The sequence below is a fragment of the Neomonachus schauinslandi genome, chromosome 14, assembly GCF_002201575.2.
Source record: "Neomonachus schauinslandi chromosome 14, ASM220157v2, whole genome shotgun sequence".
NCBI lineage: Eukaryota > Metazoa > Chordata > Mammalia > Carnivora > Phocidae > Neomonachus > Neomonachus schauinslandi.
In genome coordinates this window covers 79,936,225-79,956,724 of record NC_058416.1, presented here as the reverse complement: position 1 = coordinate 79,956,724, position 20,500 = coordinate 79,936,225, and the positions used below count along the sequence as shown (strand labels likewise).

The following is a 20,500-nucleotide window of genomic DNA, read 5'->3' as shown; positions in this document are numbered from 1 at the left end:
GCTAAAGCAAGGTGAGAACAGCTACCAGAATGGGCTGGAGTTGAGGTGTACCATTGTATGTATTATCATCACACAATACTACCTTAACACAGACTTGATGCCAAATTAAACCGAGTTATTACTGCGTGTTGCTTTCTTCACTATTACATTACTACATACATAAATGAGTAATTATGGACCTATTCTCTCAAACACAGTATCCACTAGCCACATAGGCTATAGAGCACTCAAGCCAAGGGTTGTCCAAACTGAGATGTGCTATGTGTATAAAATATTCCACAGATTAAAAAAAAGAAGAAGAAAAACAGATTCCAAATAGTACCAAAAAAAAATGTAAAATATTCATTCACTCAATATTTTTTATACCGATTACATGTAAAAATGACACTATTGGTTATATTAAGTAAATATATTATTTAAATTAATTTTACATGGTTCTTATTTACTTCCTGTAATGTAACTACTAGGAAATTTAAGATTGCTTATGTGGCTCTCATTTTTGGCTCACACTGTATTTCTATTAAATTGAATGGTGTTGTTCTAGACACTAAATTTTATAATATGTCAGTCTCTCCGCCTCAATGTACAATAAAGCTCTTGCAGAGATGAGAACATCTTGCCATGCTATTTCATGGTCATGTTTTGGGAGGAAGATTGTGTATATGTACATATACACGCACATACACACATTTACCCATGTATACTTCGTGCACATCGGAAGATCTTATTCACTCTTTTATATCTGTATTTTCCTAATGCTTATATTTTTGCTGTATTTCATATTAATTAGTTTTTATAACCTGTACTTTATCATAAAATTTTGAGTAGCTTCCTTTTGAAAACAATTATTTTCAGAATAAAGATGAGCAAGAGAAGAGAGTACACATATACTTTCCTGGGCAATGACACTGACTAGCAGAATGGTGTGTGAGTGCAATGTTGTTAAGTCCAATAATCTTGGACAAGTTATCAGACGTTTTAACATTTAACATCACAACATATCACTTAATGTCAAAAAGGGCAGAGGGTTCACTGGTTCAATACAAGGGAAAAAATGCATTTATCTGACCTATTCCATATGTATCTACTTTAATATTGTTTCTTTGAATCTGTGAATTCCATGTTTGCAAAATTCTGCAGTGCAGAGTAAGAAAAAAAGAAAAATGTTTAATTAAAAAAACTACAGCAACTGGCTGGCTACCATTATTCATTTTCATACATGTCATGCTTGAGAAAGCTTTGCATATTTTAAAAAGCTATGAATCTACTAAAGCTGTCAAAATCCAATCTCTGTATACTTCACACTTCTACATTTGAGTAAATCAGCACACATTTATAGGTTCATAAAACTTTTTGACTCATCCCTATGACATAGTGGTTTTTCCCCTCAATTTGTTCTCATTACCAGCTGAAGTTAATGAGAAGGTATTAAAGAATGATTTGCAATGGAATTATGTTTCTGCCTGAGTATCCATGTAAGCTACCCTGTCTTTTCTCTTGTACAGTAATGTAGTTTCCTAGGGTGAAGAGTAACTTTAAAAAAAAAAAAAAAAAAAAAAGAAAGTTTCTCTTCTTGTCATCATATGCAATAAACTATTTGATCTCAAAATGAAACACAAAAACTTCAGTATGAATTAGAAAAAGGACCACAAATAGCAAATGTTCCTCATCCTTGGGTAAATTAAATTTTCTGAAACATCTTCACAAGCTCTTATACTGGAATATCACTCTGAAAATCACTGGGTAGCATTTATCCTACTAGAGAAAGGTTATTAGAGAAACAAACATAAAACCCATTTTTCCACATTCTAAACCGTAGGAGTTAATTATTAATTTGAAAACAAAAGAAATTCCAACTAAAATGGTCTCTTAGCTGCCTGCCCCTTCTCAGGAATTCCAACTTATACAAGTTTTAATTCATAGTTAATACTCTGTTAAAAGAAAAAAAGGGGGTGGGGAACAGAGGGGAATCTCAGATAAGGCACCACTGAGTATGAGAACATTTGGTATAAGTTATAAATAGTAAGCCAAAGCTCAATTTCCTTTTCTTACTTGGTGGGTAAGGAACAGCAGCTCTTCCATCCTTCCCAAGAGGTCGGTCTTCTGCCCCAACTGCAGGCATTTTTGATGAACGCAGTGCAGGTGATACAGCCTAAGAAAAGATTATTATTATTAAAACAGGGCAACACACTTGCATCTAAGTAGGGCAGTAGTCAACTATTTCTTAACATATGCCTACTGATATTTTGGAATAAAGATGCTTCCTTACATAGTGTTCACAAGTGAACTTCTAGGAATAGCCACAGACAGTGAAGCCAAGGAGAAGGCTACAAGCTTATCAAGAATGAAAACCACAGTGACTGAATCTTCTCTGCATGGATCTGGTAAGGGCAGACTGCACCATCAAAGCACAACTTACAGACCTTAAACAAATCTTCCTCCTCCCAGGTCATTAGAGAAGTGGTTTCAGGGACACAATAATTAAATTAGGATGGTGCCTCCAAGGAGTAATTGGCTATCAGTCTGGTTTTCCTTCTGTTTGGAAGCAGGCAGTTAAAAGAGATGACCTCAAGCCATCCCAAAGTATTTTTATTTTTCACCACAAAAAAATATCCCATGTATCTTCTGCTCCTATTTCCGCAGTTACTGTTCATCTTCATAAAAAATAACCTTATCACATAAAATTATTGAAATATGCAGAGAGGGCGTTTCTTTGATTTGTTATTCAAAATAAATTAAGTCCTTTAATAGGCAAGATTATCTTTAAGAACTCAAATGAATTAGTGGCAAGATAAAACAAAGCAAAAAAAAAAAAGATTCTCACAAATAGAAGGCCTTTTACATATGTATACTTATTCAATGTCACAGGGTTGAAATGTAAAATTAAATTCAAAGACATCTGAGATGAAAACTTGAACAGTCTCACAACACCAGCTATCAGTAAGATGAATTAAGCAAAAACAATTCTAAGGTAAGCGATTCTCTTGATTAAATGCCAGGCTAGAAATCAGAGTAAAGCAGAAACAATTTTAGAGAAATGAAAATTAGATTAAAAATGTCCAACCCTCCTTCACATATTAATGTTACTAAGAATATATTCAAAAACCAAAGTAAACATATCTTCAGTTGGTCCAACAGTAATACACAATTTATACAGATGTAAGTACGATGGCTCTGAGCACTAAGAACAATCACTGGGGATGGTGGCTGTGAAGAGGCCCTGGCTACTCTGCAATGCTTACTTTGTACCCTTTCTTATTCCTCCCTTTCTACTTCTTTTTGATTCCTTGTCTTTTCATGTTTCGTCCCACCATCCCCACCAAAGCAGCTAACCAAACCCTAAGGACCATTAAAATCAGTCCTACCTAGGGGCACCTGGGTGGCTCAGTCGTTAAGCGTCTGCCTTCGGCTCAGGTCATGATCCCGGGGTCCTGGGATCGAGCCCCGCATCGGGCTCTCTGCTCAGCGGGAAGCCTGCTTCTCCCTCTCCCACTCCCCCTGCTTGTGTTCCTGCCCTTGCTATCTCTCTCTCTGTCAAATAAATAAATAAATAATCTTAAAAAAAAAAAAAATCAGTCCTACCTAATGCCTGACGTATAGGGAGATAGTGAAGTTCAAAAAGGCTCTCGGATGCCTGGATCAACACACGAAGGAAACATGTCCTTCCTTGTACTACAGTTTTTCTCACTGTCACGTCCTTTTCCTTCACACAGCCACTGCCTAAATTTCGGTCCTTGTGTTTTAATCCAATCAAAGTTACCGAATAGTACTCCTGCTTTCTGTGTATGAGACTGATGAAAACCAGCACTGGCTTCTACCTAGTCAGTTCCACACTCAGCAGCCTTCACGGAGGGGCACATTACAGGCAGAGTTTGGAGTCCAAAGCCGTAAGTGCGGTCAAAAACCTTCCTAACCCTGTCAATCTTTACCCACCACTCAGAGAGCAGACCAATGATCTGTTCACTATGCTCCCCACCCTCAGCTGGTTCATCCTTGTTGCTTAACCAAGGCTCATTCCAGGTTCAAACTAATGCCTCTCCCCTGCCTCTCACTAACCCTGTCTTTCCACATTTTAAGTCAAATCCTTTCTTGGAGGCCATTATGATCTCATCATCTCCTAAGTACTTAACATTACTAATGGTGTATAGTATCTGTTAATCAGATACATTTTATTTTAAAGTGAGAACAGGCTTCAGAATTCTGATTCCTACTTAACCTTTAAACCTTAACTTAAACACTGCTCGTCTGTCACTTTGTACTTGAACGTCCAGCATCTTTAGACGCAGGTCAATTACAGCACTCACAGTAATAAACGTGCATGCGTGTATATATTTTTGTATATTTTTAAGTAATTTTTAACTTTATTTACATGCTACTTCTCCTGAGGTCTGTGAGTACCTCAAGTATCAGGGCGGGATAATAATATTTGTAACCTCCAATACACGTCACAAAGGAACTGACCATCAAATGAGTAACAAATATATGGGAAATGGACGAAAGGGAAGGAAGGTTAAGTACATACATAAGTGAAAGAAAAATAAACTGATAAACTTATTTCCTTGGAGAGAGGACCTTACTCATTTCTTGGTCCCCCAGAAATAAACAGGTACTTCCATCTGCCCAAAAGTACAGAGGTGGTTAGGAGGACAAGGACATAAATTTCCTGATTCAGAGCAGCTCAGCTCTTCTCCTAAGAATTATAATTCTTACCTGTCACTTTAACCACATCATGCCTTATATTATTTAACTTCTAGGTACATAAGTCCTTTTTCCCTGCTATTGTGCCATAACCCTAAAAAGTATAGATCAAACCTGTTTAACTCTCAAAATGTAGACTAAGTTCTGACTGATGAGATGAATAAAAAGTTACGGGGCATTATCTTTAAAATCTGAGCTAAAGGGATTACATAATACACTTCTACTAGTCTCATGATATTTAGAAGGATTTAAAAACTGAATGGGAAAGATTTTAAAATTTACAACAGGAAGAAACTAATAAAAGAAGACATTAACAAAGAGAACCCAAGGGGTGTTAGAGACTACACTGACAACTTTTAGAATCCTTTCAAAGTATTCAAACATTTCTGCAGAACTTTCTGAACCTGAAATAAGAGGCCCCAAAATTCAGTAGACCAAACGATAAGGATATCCTCCAACAGTGACCTAAGCCCTCCCATGTAGGAAGATTTCTGTTTCAGTCGCTATGGCAGACTCACCCCAAGTTCGTCATCATCGGAATTGTCAAAGATGTTGTCTAAGTCATGCAGGGAAGGTGCCAGGTCTGTCACCTGTGTAAGGCTACTGGAGCCAGCTCTGCCAGCAGCATTATCCTGCCGGACATCTGCGGGAAAGGAGGCAAAGACGCAGAATGAGCAACTTCATCCACAGAAAAGGAGTGAGGAGAGGGCATGGATCTCAGTGAGCAAGACCTGCCTGTGATTTTTTTTTTTCCCCTAGGTTTTCAGTTAAATTTAGAGACAATTATTTCCAAATATGTTTATCAGTTTTGAAAGTAACTGAAAAACAAACTATGAAAAATTAAAGATGGGTCAAATTATTGCTATTACAGTAAAAATATAATTCTAAATCGAGAAGCATCTCCCTTGCATTTTACTTTAGCAACAATCCAAGTGAGGCAAATAATCATTGTACACACCTGTTTTAGTAGCAGAACTGAAAATAGACATGGCATTTTTCCCATCAGGCACCGGCGTGGAATGACCTGGTGTAGTGACATCCTTGGTACCAAATCCATCCTCTGACTGTATAATAAATTCAGCCAAACAAAACACATGAACACCAACCCAAAGTGTGGAATATGAGGGAGAACACAAAGAATTAGAGGGTAGAATGGAACTTGTTATGAGCACAAGTATGATAAACCATGGTCTATGCAACCAAGGGAAATAAAAGGTATGTCCTTTCCCCTGAATTTAAACAGAACCCAAAACTCCCACGCTGTCCCTCCAATCCTATGGAGTATTCTTGAGTCCATGTGGGTTTTAGCCTAACCAGTACTGGTGGCATTTGATTACAGACCTGCCATGGTGTGAAAAGCTGCCTTTAACAACATTTTAGATGCTGAACTATGGTTCAAGCTTTCGGGATCTAGACAGATCTCTATAAAGGAATCTCTCAAGCATTCTCCTGCACTGCACAGGCCTCTTTTAATGGTCTTATTTCCTCTATTCTCAAGAGTACCTCTTTAAATGGCCCAGTATTTTGGAATGTTTTAAAATGTAAGGCTAAAGACAGCAGACACCCCCAGTACTCATTTTTTATGACAATGAAACCAGTAAAATTAATACTGACACAATCTAGGCATAGTGTTGATATTAATTCAGATAGATATATAGGTAAAGCGCTTGGTACCGTAAACATACTAAGCGCTCAATAAACAATAGATATTGTTATCAGCATTTTTTCCCTTACATTTTGGATATTTTGGAATAGTAATTAAAAAGAATTAAGCAGGGAGCATAGGCCAACAAGAATTAGCATATGAGAGGAAACATGCACCGTACAAGCTATAGCCTGGAAAATATGAGGCTTCATTTATGTTCAGCTGACTTTTAAACAAAGGTGAGCCATGACATAAAAAGGAACAATACGTTGTTCGATACAATAGTACCAAGAGCATGAATATGGGGACAGAGCAATCAGGCAAGACTACCTCAAACATTCTGCCTCAAAATTTTCCCACACATGTTGTACTGACATAGATCAAAACCCACACCGTGCTGGACACTCTCTTTGTTAAATAGTACCTTATTCTTTTTCAGGGAATCTTTCTCCGTCCCTTGTTTGCATTTCTTGTTTGCTGTAAAGATGTATTTTATGTCGCCATCCTCAAAGGTATATGGATCATTGACTTCTCCCAAACTGTCTCCAAGTTGTTGAGCTAGAGGCAATGGCTCAAGGAAGTGGAGTGGCTGCATCTGGGGTGGCTTTTCTTGCCAGATTTTAAACCGTTTGTTAGGTTGTGCTAAGAGTCTAAAAGGGAAAATAAATGACAATTTAAGCAAGGTAAACAAAGTAAAAAGACTGATTTTTTTTTTAAAGCAGCATTTATAACTTAAAGCATTTGCAAAACTTAAACTTAGAAAATTTTTCTCTCTAAAGAAGTTCTTTTAGAGATTATGTTCACAAATAAAACTTAGTAGGGCTTTGTGAAGAATATGCTTTTGTCTCTGATTCCATGGATTCTGGTTAAGAGCATAAATGGGCTCTAAGGACAGACTACCTAGGTTCAAGTTCAATCTGTGTCATTTACTAACTGCTTGACCCTCGCTTCTTTCTCAGCTATGAAAATAAGGTAGTAATATGACTGTGGTGAAGATTAACTGAGATGGTCTGGGTAAACTGTGAAGAATAATGGGTAGCTCAACAGCACTAAAAATAGTATTATTACTAGATGCAGGATACATACCTAAATGCATGCAAAGCCCTCCTTAAAAGTGTCAACATACAAAGAAGGCACTGACCACAATATGGAAAGTGTCATCAAGCTATATTCTTTGACTAACAGCAGGCCAAAAATTAGTTAATACCAATGTCCTAAATGCCACAATGAAACCTTTATATTGCCAACATGTTTAAATAACGACACGTGTGAAACCTCATAAAGGACAAAGCATTTGACTTTTTAGCATTTCCCAAATGCGGAGTCTAGAATGGTGAAGAAAAGCGTCTTTCATTTTGGCTCTGAAGGGTGAGCATGGGGAGATGAGGAGGAAAGCCCCTCTCAGGACCCTATGCCTTGGTCAACAGGTGATCAGCTGGGTGGTACGCAGTCGCCTTACCTTTGCAACGCAGTGCTCTCTGAGTTTACCTCCATTTTGGCATCACATCTGTCGCCCTGGAGCTCTGGGGGCCGGAACTCAGCATCATCAATGGGGGGGGAGGCGGTAACGGTGCCACCACGTGTCTGACGACTCGGGGTTCGAGGGCCTGAGCCCACAGTATAAGGCCGTCTCGCTGACCTCTGCCATCAGAGGCAGTCTTTGGCCTACGAGGACAGTTCTGTCATCCAGAGTCGACAACTGCTGGAGTTCTAGCCCATTTCCATAGAGAGCTGGGTTCACAGGGACAGATGGCGGGTCCAAACTCTCTGTTTCCTGACCTCGTGGTTGAGGGCTGAGTGTTGGTGGCAGAGGGGAAATAGGGGAATGAGGTGAATCCATAGGATTCAGATTCATTTGCTTGCTTGTATTTCTGGAAGGCACGGCCATTTGTTTATCATACTTCCTACTGCTAGACACCTCTAAGGAGGAGTCTATCCCTGCCAACCCTAGCTTCTGTCCTGGTGTATCCTGCTCCATACAGAACTCGTCAGCCACAGAGGGCCTATGGTGAAATGGTATCAAGGGTCTCTTTTGCAGTTTGTCTCCCTTTTCCGGTCTTTCTGTTGTTTTGTGCTTAGACGCAGGAGGTGGTAAAGATGAAGATGATGATGGTCCTGCACTGAACCCTGGTTGAGATATTGCGGGAGGTCGACTGGGTCCTACTGCACAACGTTTTAAAAGTTTATGCCTGAAATGAGAATTAAAGTAACGTCAAGAAACACACACCTGAAATATAACTGCATCACTGTAACAATACAACATTATTGCATCAGATGCCTCTGACAAGGTTATATCTTTTAAGCACACAAGAGATCCCCAAATCACTGAAAAGGACTCTAAGTGTTAATTATTTTTATAATGACTAAAAACTGCCAACACTCTGATGGAAAGTTGTGAATCAATCACACACAAGTTAGCAGGTAAGAGATGGACTTAACAGTGCTAACCCCTACCAAAAGACTGATTTGAAAAATCCCCAAATCTTTCAAATTTGGTAAGGGCCTCGGATAATGTGTATTCACAATGCACCTTAAAACCAAGAGTAATGAGATCATTTGCCAAGAAAGAGAGAAATAAAGCTTCCAATTTCTATCTTACAACACTCTACTACAATATAGAATGGCTTATAACAGCTTGTAGTGTTGTAAATTGAGAATAAAATAATTATGTGATTCTCCCCCAAAGTGTGAAAACAAGAAAATGAAGGTCGATCCTACGAATATTTAACAGAATAAATAGACTAGAAACCTTATATGCCATTCTTATCAAAAAAAGAAGGGATAAAAGACAACTTTGGGTCTTTCAGACTCACAAAATTAGAAGTAAAAAGATGGTGAGTGAATATGAAAACAACAAATGCATCTGTACTAAGCAGGGTAGCAAGTCTACTCACATCCTAACATACTTCTTGGCAAGCATGGGTGTGAGATATTGCTCAGGAAGGGCCCACTAGATGATGCCAAGGTTTAATCTGTGTGCAACAAAGTTATACAGCGGGTCAGCCAGTTCCTCCCAATATATAAATCCACCCAGGGAAAAACGTGAGCTCTCCTGCCCGTGCAGCAGTAACTCTCTGAGGCCACTAGGGTGGCATTAAATTACTGCTGAATCACACTCAATGGTGCCCTAGTGGGCAGTAAAACGGATTTGTGTGGCATAATGGGATGGTTTAGTCGGACAGCAGGATGGCCACACTGCCCCATAAGGCCATTAAATAGTGTGAGGAGTGGACCATTCCATAATGGGTTTGGTAATCCTGCAGTAGATAATCTGAAAAGACTCTTGCTAAAGTCTTTGCTACTCTTAAAAAAAAAAAAAAAAAAATCTGACTGTGAAGAAGGTCGTTTAAGCATAAGGCTATTGACAATAAGGTAAAAATTGTGTTTTAATCTCCAGGGCACAGTAGCACACTAAGAGATGAATGTCTCATCCGAAAATATCTCAATCATATCTTATAAGGGTGCTTATTTTAAAACAGTTCGAAGAATCTTTTACATAAAACTTTTTCATTTGGATTTTCTCAGAGCATTTACCCACACCAGTCCTTTGATAGATATTTTGTGGTAGCCTCTTCAAAGTAAGGACTTTTTGCAAACTAGATAATCTTACAAAGTCATTTTTTTTCAGTTGCATTTAATGACTCGGCTACATTGTGAAAAGGTTACAATTACGGATACATCAGTGAGTAATAGACTCTCACGGCAAATCTCTGAAGGTAAGAGGCCTCAGTGAAGCAGGCAGCAGGAAATCAGGCTCAAAAGCCTAACTATATGGGTGGTCCAGTGGTGGGAAGGAACCAGAAGCAGGGCCAAATAGTGTAGAAACACATGGTGGCTAAAAGAATGAGGCAAGTAGAATTACTATCATAGACATTTCAAAGGAAATCAATGTGAAATGCAAGGATAAGATTCATCTATAAAATGAAGAAAAATGATAATTGATAAAATTTCTAGGCTGAAAAGGGAAAATTGTGATAAAAATGACTGCAACAGGATACCTGATTTGTGAGAAAACACACATGTCAATATTAAGGATATTTCTTAAAGGCACCCCCCCAAAATATAAGACCAGAGTAAATATGAGAAGTCATGTCTAGAGATAAATATCTGGAAGACATGGAATGAAATGCAAAACTAAAAAAAGACCTGAAGGTATATGAATCTGGTGAGGAAACAGAGGAATGACTCCAGAGGACTAAAGAAAAAGTGCTATTTATTTACAATTCAGGTAAAAATAATTCAAGGGAGCAAATAAAAATGTCACAGAAATCAGCAAAAAGGTTATTTTTAACAGATGAAAAACCTAGATTAAGGAAAATAGGATCAAAAATAAGACGAGGGCACAAGCAAAGTTAAATACACTAACATTTTACCCTAGCTACTTTCTAAAGGTGGCCCATAACTTGGCTGGGAGCTGTTTAGAAATCAATGTTAGTAAGAAAAGGCTTTTTGTTACACAATTTACAATGGCCTAGAAACAGAAGTGAAATAGGTATTCAGCTGGTATACCACACCTATCCTGAGACTAGAGAGAGATCCTCACATGCTCAGAGAGGACCCTTAATGAACAACTTCTTCAAAAACATCCTCCTTAAAAAATCAATAGTGCACATTTCATTAGGCTGATACTTACAACATCTCTCAAAAAAAAAAAGCTGACTAAAAAGGCAGAGCTTGATAAAAGAGAATCAACGTAAGGTGCAGGGGAAGATGGGGTCAAAACTGCTGCTTAAGTGTACACACACACACACACACACACACACACACACACACACTTTGCATATATTCTCAGGGGTCATTTGACTGCCTCCCTACCCTGAAGCCACCTTATTTATGTCACAATAAGAACCTCTATCTGAATTAGGGAAATGAATGGCCATTTTCTTAATACACTTTATCTCAACAGAACTTTTTCTAAGTGCTGAGCAGTATCAAATGTGAAAATATGGACTTTGGAAGCAAAGCTACTCTAAGTTGCTCATTAAGTGAATAATCACCATCACATCCTCAATAGTCAACTGAGCTGGGGTGAAGCCGACATACACTTAAGAAATCTAAGAACCCTGGAGCACCTGGCTGACTCAGTTGGTTAAACGTCTGACTCTTGATTTCGGCTAAGGTCATGATCTCAGGTTCATGAGATCAAACCCCGCATCTGGCTCCGTGCTCAGCATGGGGTCTGCTTGAGATTCTTTCTCCCCCTCTCTTTCTGCCCCTCCCCCTGCTTGGGCCCACTCTTCTTCACTCTCTCGCATGTGTGTGAAATAAATAAATCTTAAAAAAAAAAAAGGAAAGAACTCTAAGAACCCTAATGAAAGCCCATGACAAGAAGACTTTTTACAACCACAAGGAGTGATAAGTCAAGGTAATATCCAGGAGAGCAAAAATTTTCTACAGAAATCAATTTAGGGTTCTATTCAAATATCTAAATGAATGAACAACAAGTTTAGCTTTTGGCAGGTGTTGTTACCAAATACCCACCTGAAGCATCAAAACACACCAGCACCGACAACAAAACAAATTATCTATGGAAGACCTATTTAATCCAAATTCTATTAACTCTAGCCAACTTGTTTAATATTTATCCTACTTTAAAATTAAGAATAATTAAATAAAGTCATATAAAGGGGAATAGATGGTCTTATCAAACTGATGCCTTAAGTTCTGAAGTAGCTACCATGAAGAAATTTGTGGGAGCAATTTGATAACAGGGCCAGTTGTCTAATAAAGCTCTTTTTGAGTCCTGACAATAAAACTGTTATCATCTGTATATAAGAAAAGACCTATCTTTTCCTTCTCTACTCGAGGAGGAAGACTGAAAACAAAACAAAATAAAACAATGAGGAAGAAGCGGTCTGAGAGTCCAAGAGATAGCCAACAAACGGTGCCACCATTCTATCCAACTCCTACTCTGCCATTTCTACCACCTACCTAGAACAGGAACAGCTGACTCTTTGGGTTGGATCCACAAAATCCCAAGTAGCAGGATTATTAGCAGGCTCTTCTTCAAGAGTTGGAGTTGACATTTGGCTCCTCCTAAAAAAGGTTAAAAATGTGACTTCTGTAAACATGAGATAATATTCATACCTCGATGGGGCGGGGCGGGGGGCTATGGGGTTAAAAGACCTGAATACATTTCACATAGTAATGTTATCTAGCTAATAGATAGCTCAGAGCAATCCAAGGGGTTGGGGTGTGGGCGGGGAGAACCAACTTGTTCTATGCACTAGAAGAAGCAAGATTCAAAACATTTCTATTTAAGTTGAATGTACTTTTTAACATGGGTGACAGAGCAATTAAAACACTATCTGGCACTATTGGCTGTTGCTTTAAAAAGCCACCTAAATTTTGTAGAAATAACTTAAATTTTTAAAATTATCTTTTCACAGCATCTGTGAATTATATGCCCTGAGACTGTTTAAAACTCTTAAACTCTTACCACTCCTATATTCATTAGCATTTAAGCAGCACTCTATGCTTGTGATGTGAACTAAAGACAAGGAAAAAATCACCTCGTACTTGTCACTAGTAACTGGTAGCACAAAGCAGAGTCTATTACTACACAGTGACAGTCAGGACACGGGGCAGCATTTCTGTACTGCCGACTCCGACTCGGCTACAGCTGCTACTACCAAGTGCTCCAGGGACTGCTCTAGAGGGACTTCTGCTCTAGAGGGACTTCTGCTCTAGAGGGACTTCTCTGGCTCTCCACCCTCCTTCGCCCTCCTGGCTGTCTCACTGCCCTGTTCTGTGCTGCTGATTCAAGGGGCTGCTAGAGCTGGTGGAGGTGACAGGTTAGTGGTGATAAAAATCAAAGACAGTAAATCAGAGGAAAAGAAAAAGAAAATGTTAACTTGGAAATTATCCAGGCTTGTAGATAGAGGTGAAAACATCTGTACCAATTATTCTAGAGCAAAGGATCATTTTTAAGGTATCTTTTTAATTCTAGAACATGACATATAATCTCCCACTGCAATTATTTTAGATTTTATGTACTGTATCTTCTGCAGGAGCCTACTCTAGAACAATTCAGTGAGAAACAAATATATAGTATGAATTTCCTAAAAGCTAGATCCACATGACAGGTTTTATATCTGCATGTAAAACTCTTAAGTAGTAGTGACTGAAGAAACATTTAACTGATTTGTAAAAGGAGTGGACTTTTTAGCAGTTTTTGGCAAGAGTGTCCAAATTTATTCTGTTCTAGAGAACGAAAACTCCTTTGTTTACTGCCTCACTCCAGAAAGGGGACATCTCAGTTATATCAAGTATGTGAAAATATGCTGAATATGTTTACATAAATCTTGGTAAGTGGAAGAGTATTTATTGACTATTTGTTATCATTCATGTAATTAAAATAATCACCACCAGCAGTCTCTTCTTAGAATCAATTCTTCCTCTTTTCCAAAAATATGTTAAGGAAAGCAGGGAGAAGAGCAATAGGAGAGGTAGGGGAGAACGGAAGCAAAGTCAGGTAGGGGAAGAAAAGAACATGGCTTCCCCAAATCAACCAACAGAAGCACAGCAGGTGGTAAACACCCCTCTGTCATCAGTTCAGTTCAGAACTGTACTGTCATTTAAAAACAGACAGCCAATGTCACAGAAAATGTGACAAAGGTCATCTCCCGTTGTAAAAAGAAAACATTCATAAATTGGTATACAAAGGAAAACCAAACCCACTGACTACTGTACTAAGTTATCTGTGCTAAAAAATGTCAATCTCAAGATGTGCCAATCTTGAGATAATCAGGAACGTCAAAATTTCCTAGATAACCAAGTCAAGTAAACATCTTTAACATCCTTGCGTTGAATTTGGCACTATTATGTTAAAAAAGATGATCTACTAATCCAGTGACCCCTCAGGTTTGGTCACACAATGGTACAATGTGATTGACACTCTTCACATAGTAACCAAAGAGCTGGTGTTACTAAACCATGATCCAGACGTAATGCAAAAGTCGTACTTGGACTGGGTTCTGTTGAGGATGCATTCCTTCCAGACTCGATGGACCATATGATTGTGGAGTTTTGGAGGAATCTTCCCCGATCTCTTTGGACTGTGCATAGTTATCATCCCCCCGTCTTGGGAGCCCAGGTGACTGACCGCACTCTGTGTACCTCCACTCTCCCCTGGAAAAGACAATTTGGGAATGTAAAAATTATGAAAAGGTCTACTAGTACGCACAGACTGCAAGCTTACTTAACAGAAATGTTTTGAGTTTTGAAACTTATATTCTTCATGTAGCTTTGCCCCTACCCCCTGGCAATAACACTATCTGTAGCTCTGAGCATAATTTGTGTGTACTGGCACTTTGTATGGTTCTTTGTGTTCTCCCTAAAATAGTTCATCACATCAACACTAACATACTCACACAACCCAAGGGCATACCCATACAGAGGCATTCGACTCTACAGATATTGGAGATAACTTACTTGTAAAGGCTCATACATCACAGTATTAAAGATGTAAATATGAATAGATTGTTTTAAATTTTTAAATCCACAAGGCAATAAATAACTTTCAAGGCAGAACAAAACAGCAGAGGGAGCTTTCTGCTCATTTAGCTTAAAAGCTGTGTAACAGTTGCACATAGCGCCCTGGGTCGGAGAAAGAACTTAATGGCACAAAGCTTTTAAAAGGTCAAATTTCAAATTTGTGTGTGGAACTGTTTGTCCTTATGCCTGACACTATTTATGAAATATCTTAGTGCTAAAACACTGAAAGAGGTTATCTCGACATTCTGTATCAGAGGATTATTCACTAGTTTCTAATAACTCCACTTAGCTTTTCCAACTATGGCTGGTATGTACTCCCATTTCTTTCTATTAGGTCCACTATAATTACTGGTAATACTGGTTTTTGGTTATATTATGAGTATTTTACTATTTCTATCTCATACAAGACAAATACTGAAGTCAATTTCCAGTATTAAATTCTGATTCAATTACTTTCATCTATTTGACTTCATAAATACATTGTGGGTTTTATTCTCAATAGAACTATGATACAAAACATCTTGACCAAAATAATCAATTTTAAGCACTCTGGAAATCTCCACCCTCATCGGAAAAACAAATAAACAACCTTATACCACAAATTAATAGTCCTGATACGCTGGAACACAACCACTATATGAGTTGAATGGTTAGGCTTAGCTCTATTTAAAAATAAATAAATAAATAAACAAAAAAAAAAAAAAAAAAAAACCAGTATCAAAATGCTTACGTTCTCAGGAACTGAAGATTGCTTGTTCCCTATAAAAGTATTATTATATTACAAATTAGATAAATTAAAGGAGACAAAAAATTTGGTCTTTCATTGCTTTCATCTTAAAAGTTCCCTGACTTGGTTTGTGGTACAAAATAATTCATTTCAATTTTACAATGGATTTTCAAATGCTTATTATAAAAGTAGGACAAGTAGTGAAACAAACAGAAGTAGAACATATAGCCCTTTGCTCCCAAACACCTTACAATTTAGCTAAAGAGATCATACGTCCATGGTATCATACGGGATTAATTTATGACCAAAAAGTGAGAGGGGTGAGGAAAATAAGGCATGATCTTTTCGGATTAAAGTTGGGTTAATGCTTTTCAGTAGCTTTTAATGATTTAACTAAAATGTGGATGATACCTCATAGGGAATTAGACCAGACCTATACTCTATGCTGTCAAACATATATTGAATACTGTTTCTCAAAATTATCTCCAAAGACTGCAAGCGGAGGCACCTATCCACATGAGGCATGAATGATTTCACCAAAACCAGTTGGCCCTCCTAGGTCCTCTGATAATCTAGGAGATTCTCGGCCATTTTAGGAGAAAAGGGAACCCATTTTGTCCTGTATCTAGGAAAACATAGCAATGCTCAATGTTAGTCAACTGCAGAATGACAAGGCTGACCAGGATTGTCTCTGATAGAGCATTAAGAGTCCTAAGCTATAATTCATTGTATCATGATGTGAAAATTAAGACAAATTCATTTTACAACAAAGATTCCAGTTGCTTTTATTTATTTAGTTTGTTTTAGAGACTGAGGAGGCATCAGGGGATTTATTTACCCAGGGCTTAGCACAACGACATACATAGAGTCAGAGAGGAAGTAATTTGAATACCCAGAGTTAGGAAGTCCACACTGAAAACCACAGTAAACAAAACCTGGTGTTTCTGAACTGTGAAATTTAGAGTTCCTAACTGATCAGATGCCAGGACATCATGCATACAGCAGGCTTTCAATTTTAAGCTGAATACAAATATCCCTAAGTACCAGGCAAAACAAAAACAGATAAACAAAAACTGATGACAACTTATGTAGTGCAATTATTTAAAATCCAAACTTCAATACGAAATATCATCAAAATTTGTCAAAATACTGATAATTCTAGTCTCTATATCAATATATCTTCTCTATGATGATTATTAAAAAGCCTGTAAAATATTTTTTCTTTTTCTTTTTTTTTTTTTTGTTTTCTTTTTTAATAAAAATTGAGCAAATCCTTTCACAGGGGATCTTCCAAATTCTCTGCTCCACCATATTAGAGTTGGATGTCCCTTTTTTTTTTTTACTGTCTTAGCAACTGCATGGCTCCTAAAGACAGAGGCTGCCGGCTGCCCATTTCTATGCCTTCCACAGCGTATCTGAGTAACTCCTTCTAGATAACATAATCGTGTTTTGAGTACTGCTTCAAATTGCTTCTGCCACCATTTATATACTGCTTTGCTGTCTGTCTACAGAGCGCTGTCAAGTACCTTACCTAGTATGTGTAACAGCTCTGTCAAGTACATAGTATTTAACAGAGAAGGAACGGAGGCTCAGGCCAAGCTTGAGAATTTCATAAGGCCAACTCACCTAGTAAAAGCTATATAGCCAGATTTTTAAATTAGGTGCACTCAATCACAATGTCTATACTTGCCCCCAATATATTGCTTAACCATGAACATTTATTGAATACCCTCCACATGCCAAGCACCATGCTAGAAACTCTGAAATACTGTCTTATCTAATCTCATGAAAATAGCCACGTAGTGTGTATCATGCTGGATAGTCTGTTTTCAGTTCAGCAGCCAAGACCTTATCTACTCTGATGCTTTTGCTAACATGGCCCACATTGAAAAGCCTATATATAATCTCACTTCAGCTCAAGTCTGATGAATATGCTTTCCTTAGTGACTAGATTTCCAATTAAAACAAAGTCAACTACAACAACCAAAAAGTTAATACAGAATATATACTACTCTAAAGATGGCAAAATGTTCCCAATTTAAACACTTTCTGAATTTTTTCATGACGAAAAATTTTTAAAGTTTCATATATAACTAATACTTATCGGTAATGTAGACAGATTACTGACAGAACAAGGCGTTTTACTGAGAGCTTCTGAATGCTAGAGTACCTTTATAATGTAACGAGAAAAGAATTATCCCAGACTTGTCCCTGGCTGGCAATAGCCAACTGGGCAAATGCTTCAGCCATTTTCTGATCTAGTGTTCTCCATTTGTTTAAGAAAAAAAAAAAAGAGCAGCCTACACCTTGTCCCCTGATTGTGTATGTTTGTGTGTGTGCATGTGCATACATGTGTGTAAAGGGACAGATGTATGTACAGAACTTAAGAGAAACAACTACACTGCCTAACTGGAATAAACAGACGAACAGGGCACAATTAAAATTCTGAAGCACATCGATTCTGTTTGTTGAAAATTTTCCTCCTCTGTTTTGCAAAATTCCCACGTCACTCTACCTCCACCTCTTGCATAAGGCATTTCTCAATGTGAGTTTACTCATCTGCTCCATGGCAAGGGAGCTACATGGTTTTCTGTGATCTCCTCTACCTGGAGGAGTACATTTCTGGATTGTACTCACCTATGACAGCCTGTTCTGGAGAGGTGGGAGGGGTAAGAGGCATCCCACAGTTACTTGGGTCCTTCACACTACCAAGGCCCTGCTGCCCCACTGTAATATGGCCTCCAGCACCAGCAACACTCTGAGGAACTGGGATGTCATTCTGAGAGATCAAAACAAATGCCGAAGGATAAACCATCCGAACACCACCTGTAAGGAAAAAGAGCAAGGAGTGAACCAAGCCTGAGAAAAAGGTCACACCAGGCTGCCAACTTTATCATTCTAGTGGTCAGAGTCAAAGCTCAATGATGAAAATGAGGTGCTCATTCGGTACTGCCAAAAGTGATGTGCTCCATTCCTTCCTAAGTTAATAGCTGTTTAAACATATGCTCCAACATTATGATAATAGCACTTGGAATACAGGGACCACTGGCGCTGCAGGCAAGATAACTACTCAGCATATACCACTGTACCAAGAGAATTAAAAAAAAGATGGGAAAATTATGGAGATTATTTTTGATGAATCTCAGTGATTATCTTTTTAAATTAAGAAAGATGAAGAAGATCGAATAAAGTTCTTCAGGCAAAATATTTTCTCTTACCAACAATTACTTCGACTGCCACAGGGAAATCATCATTATATCCCAACTCCTCGTCTTCTTTCAATTCTTCTTTCTTTTTCAGCACCATTGGGTAGAAATACTGCCATTCCTCGATCAACTTACGGGTGGCTGGGTCAGACATCTTGTATGCTTGGCCTGTGAGCGTGCCATTTAAGCCATAAGGACTCACCAGTACTAAGGCAGGGAGGAGAAACGTATGTTACAGATCAGAGTAATAACTCCTACTTCAGTGTAATGCTACATACATGGTCATTTAGGCTAAAGCCCAGCCTCACTTACTAGATATTGCCCTTTATTTCTTGACTCCTTTTAAAGTCTTATTTTTTAAAGTTCCTCATTTTAGTACCTCTTACCTATACGCCTCTCAACACACGTCAATTTTTTAAGGAAATCAAATGGGGGAGGTAAAAAAAAATTACCAGACAGCTGTAGCAACACACAATATATAAACTATTTACAAAAGCATCTACACACCTGTTGGATAAGAATTTATACAATGCAAACACTGAATCTTTTATAACAAAAGAAAACCATTTAATACATATACCCCAAAACCTGCCTAGGACTTGAACACTTGAACAGGGTTTCTGAAACTTCCTAAATATCTGCTGTCATTTAAAAAATAACATATAAATAAAACTTGTAATAGCAAAGGTCTTGATGTACCAAGTCTGAAACAAGTAATTTCAATTACAACTGTTTTAAAGGTCTGTTAACGAAACAACTCTAAATAAAACTTTATTATACTCCAAGTAAAGGACTCAAAGTCCCTCTATCTTTCTCTTTCAATGTTTGACCTGATGTTATTTTCACTGAGCTAGCCACAAAAATGTAGTTAACATGATGCTGCCTATAACCCAGCCACTTTGTAACCTTGGGGTGAGGTTAACCTTCCAAACAATACTTTTCTGGAAATAAACTTTTTCTTAATCCTAATTTCTAAAAAGTTTCAGCATAATCATTAAATGAGATGTTCTTTCTTTGGATGGCCTTATTTTTTTTTAACAGCTGGATGATACATTACATTATTCAAGACAGTGATAGCTGTAGACATCACATATTTCTTGGTACCTTTCTGCTGTTCCTCACTGATCCAAATAGGATAAAAATAGTGATTCCAACCAACATATTTAATCAAGGGCAATTTTTCTGTATTAATACTTCTAGGAAATTCCCACATCAATATGGTTAATTATGTTCACTATAATTATTTATAGGCCAACACCTGCCCTAAGAATGTCCCTCTGCCACACCAATCATAAGAAATAAGCAGGATAACATCCCACAAAAGTCTTCTATGATTCGAGGCATTAGCAACAAACCAGTAAGACCTAAAATAAGTGGTTTATGGAAACCTGATATTGCTAATATTATCTTTCCCAACTTAGGTTAGTTACCTCTCCTCGTGACTAGGAATTCCTTCTGCTCTTATCATAAATAAATGCTTTTATTTTCAGTGATAAAGTCTAGAATGAAGTTAGATGGTCCTCAGAACCTTCATAGTTAACAAAACACAGTATTAAATAATTCTGGTAATCCATAATATGCAAATACTGTACAACTCTTAATGGTACAGTTTGGGAACTGGGTTTTGAATTTTATAGTTCACACAGCAAATACCAAAAACTACAGAATAATAAAGTACATAGTTTAAAATGTATTACAAAGAGAGGGGGTAAAAAAAAAAAAACAGGT

General features: G+C 37.8%; 1 protein-coding gene across 1 annotated transcript in view; it reads right to left on the bottom strand.

The window, feature by feature from the left end:
• The window catches only part of MED13L (mediator complex subunit 13L), a 295,260-nt gene that overhangs the window by 39,881 nt on the left and 234,879 nt on the right, over window positions 1-20,500 (bottom strand). The window contains 10 exon segments of the mRNA XM_044921070.1: window positions 2,053-2,152; window positions 5,217-5,341; window positions 5,657-5,762; window positions 6,768-6,993; window positions 7,803-7,891; window positions 7,893-8,532; window positions 12,275-12,379; window positions 14,308-14,473; window positions 18,204-18,392; window positions 18,785-18,979. Coding sequence (XP_044777005.1) covers window positions 2,053-2,152; window positions 5,217-5,341; window positions 5,657-5,762; window positions 6,768-6,993; window positions 7,803-7,891; window positions 7,893-8,532; window positions 12,275-12,379; window positions 14,308-14,473; window positions 18,204-18,392; window positions 18,785-18,979 — 1,941 coding nt within the window.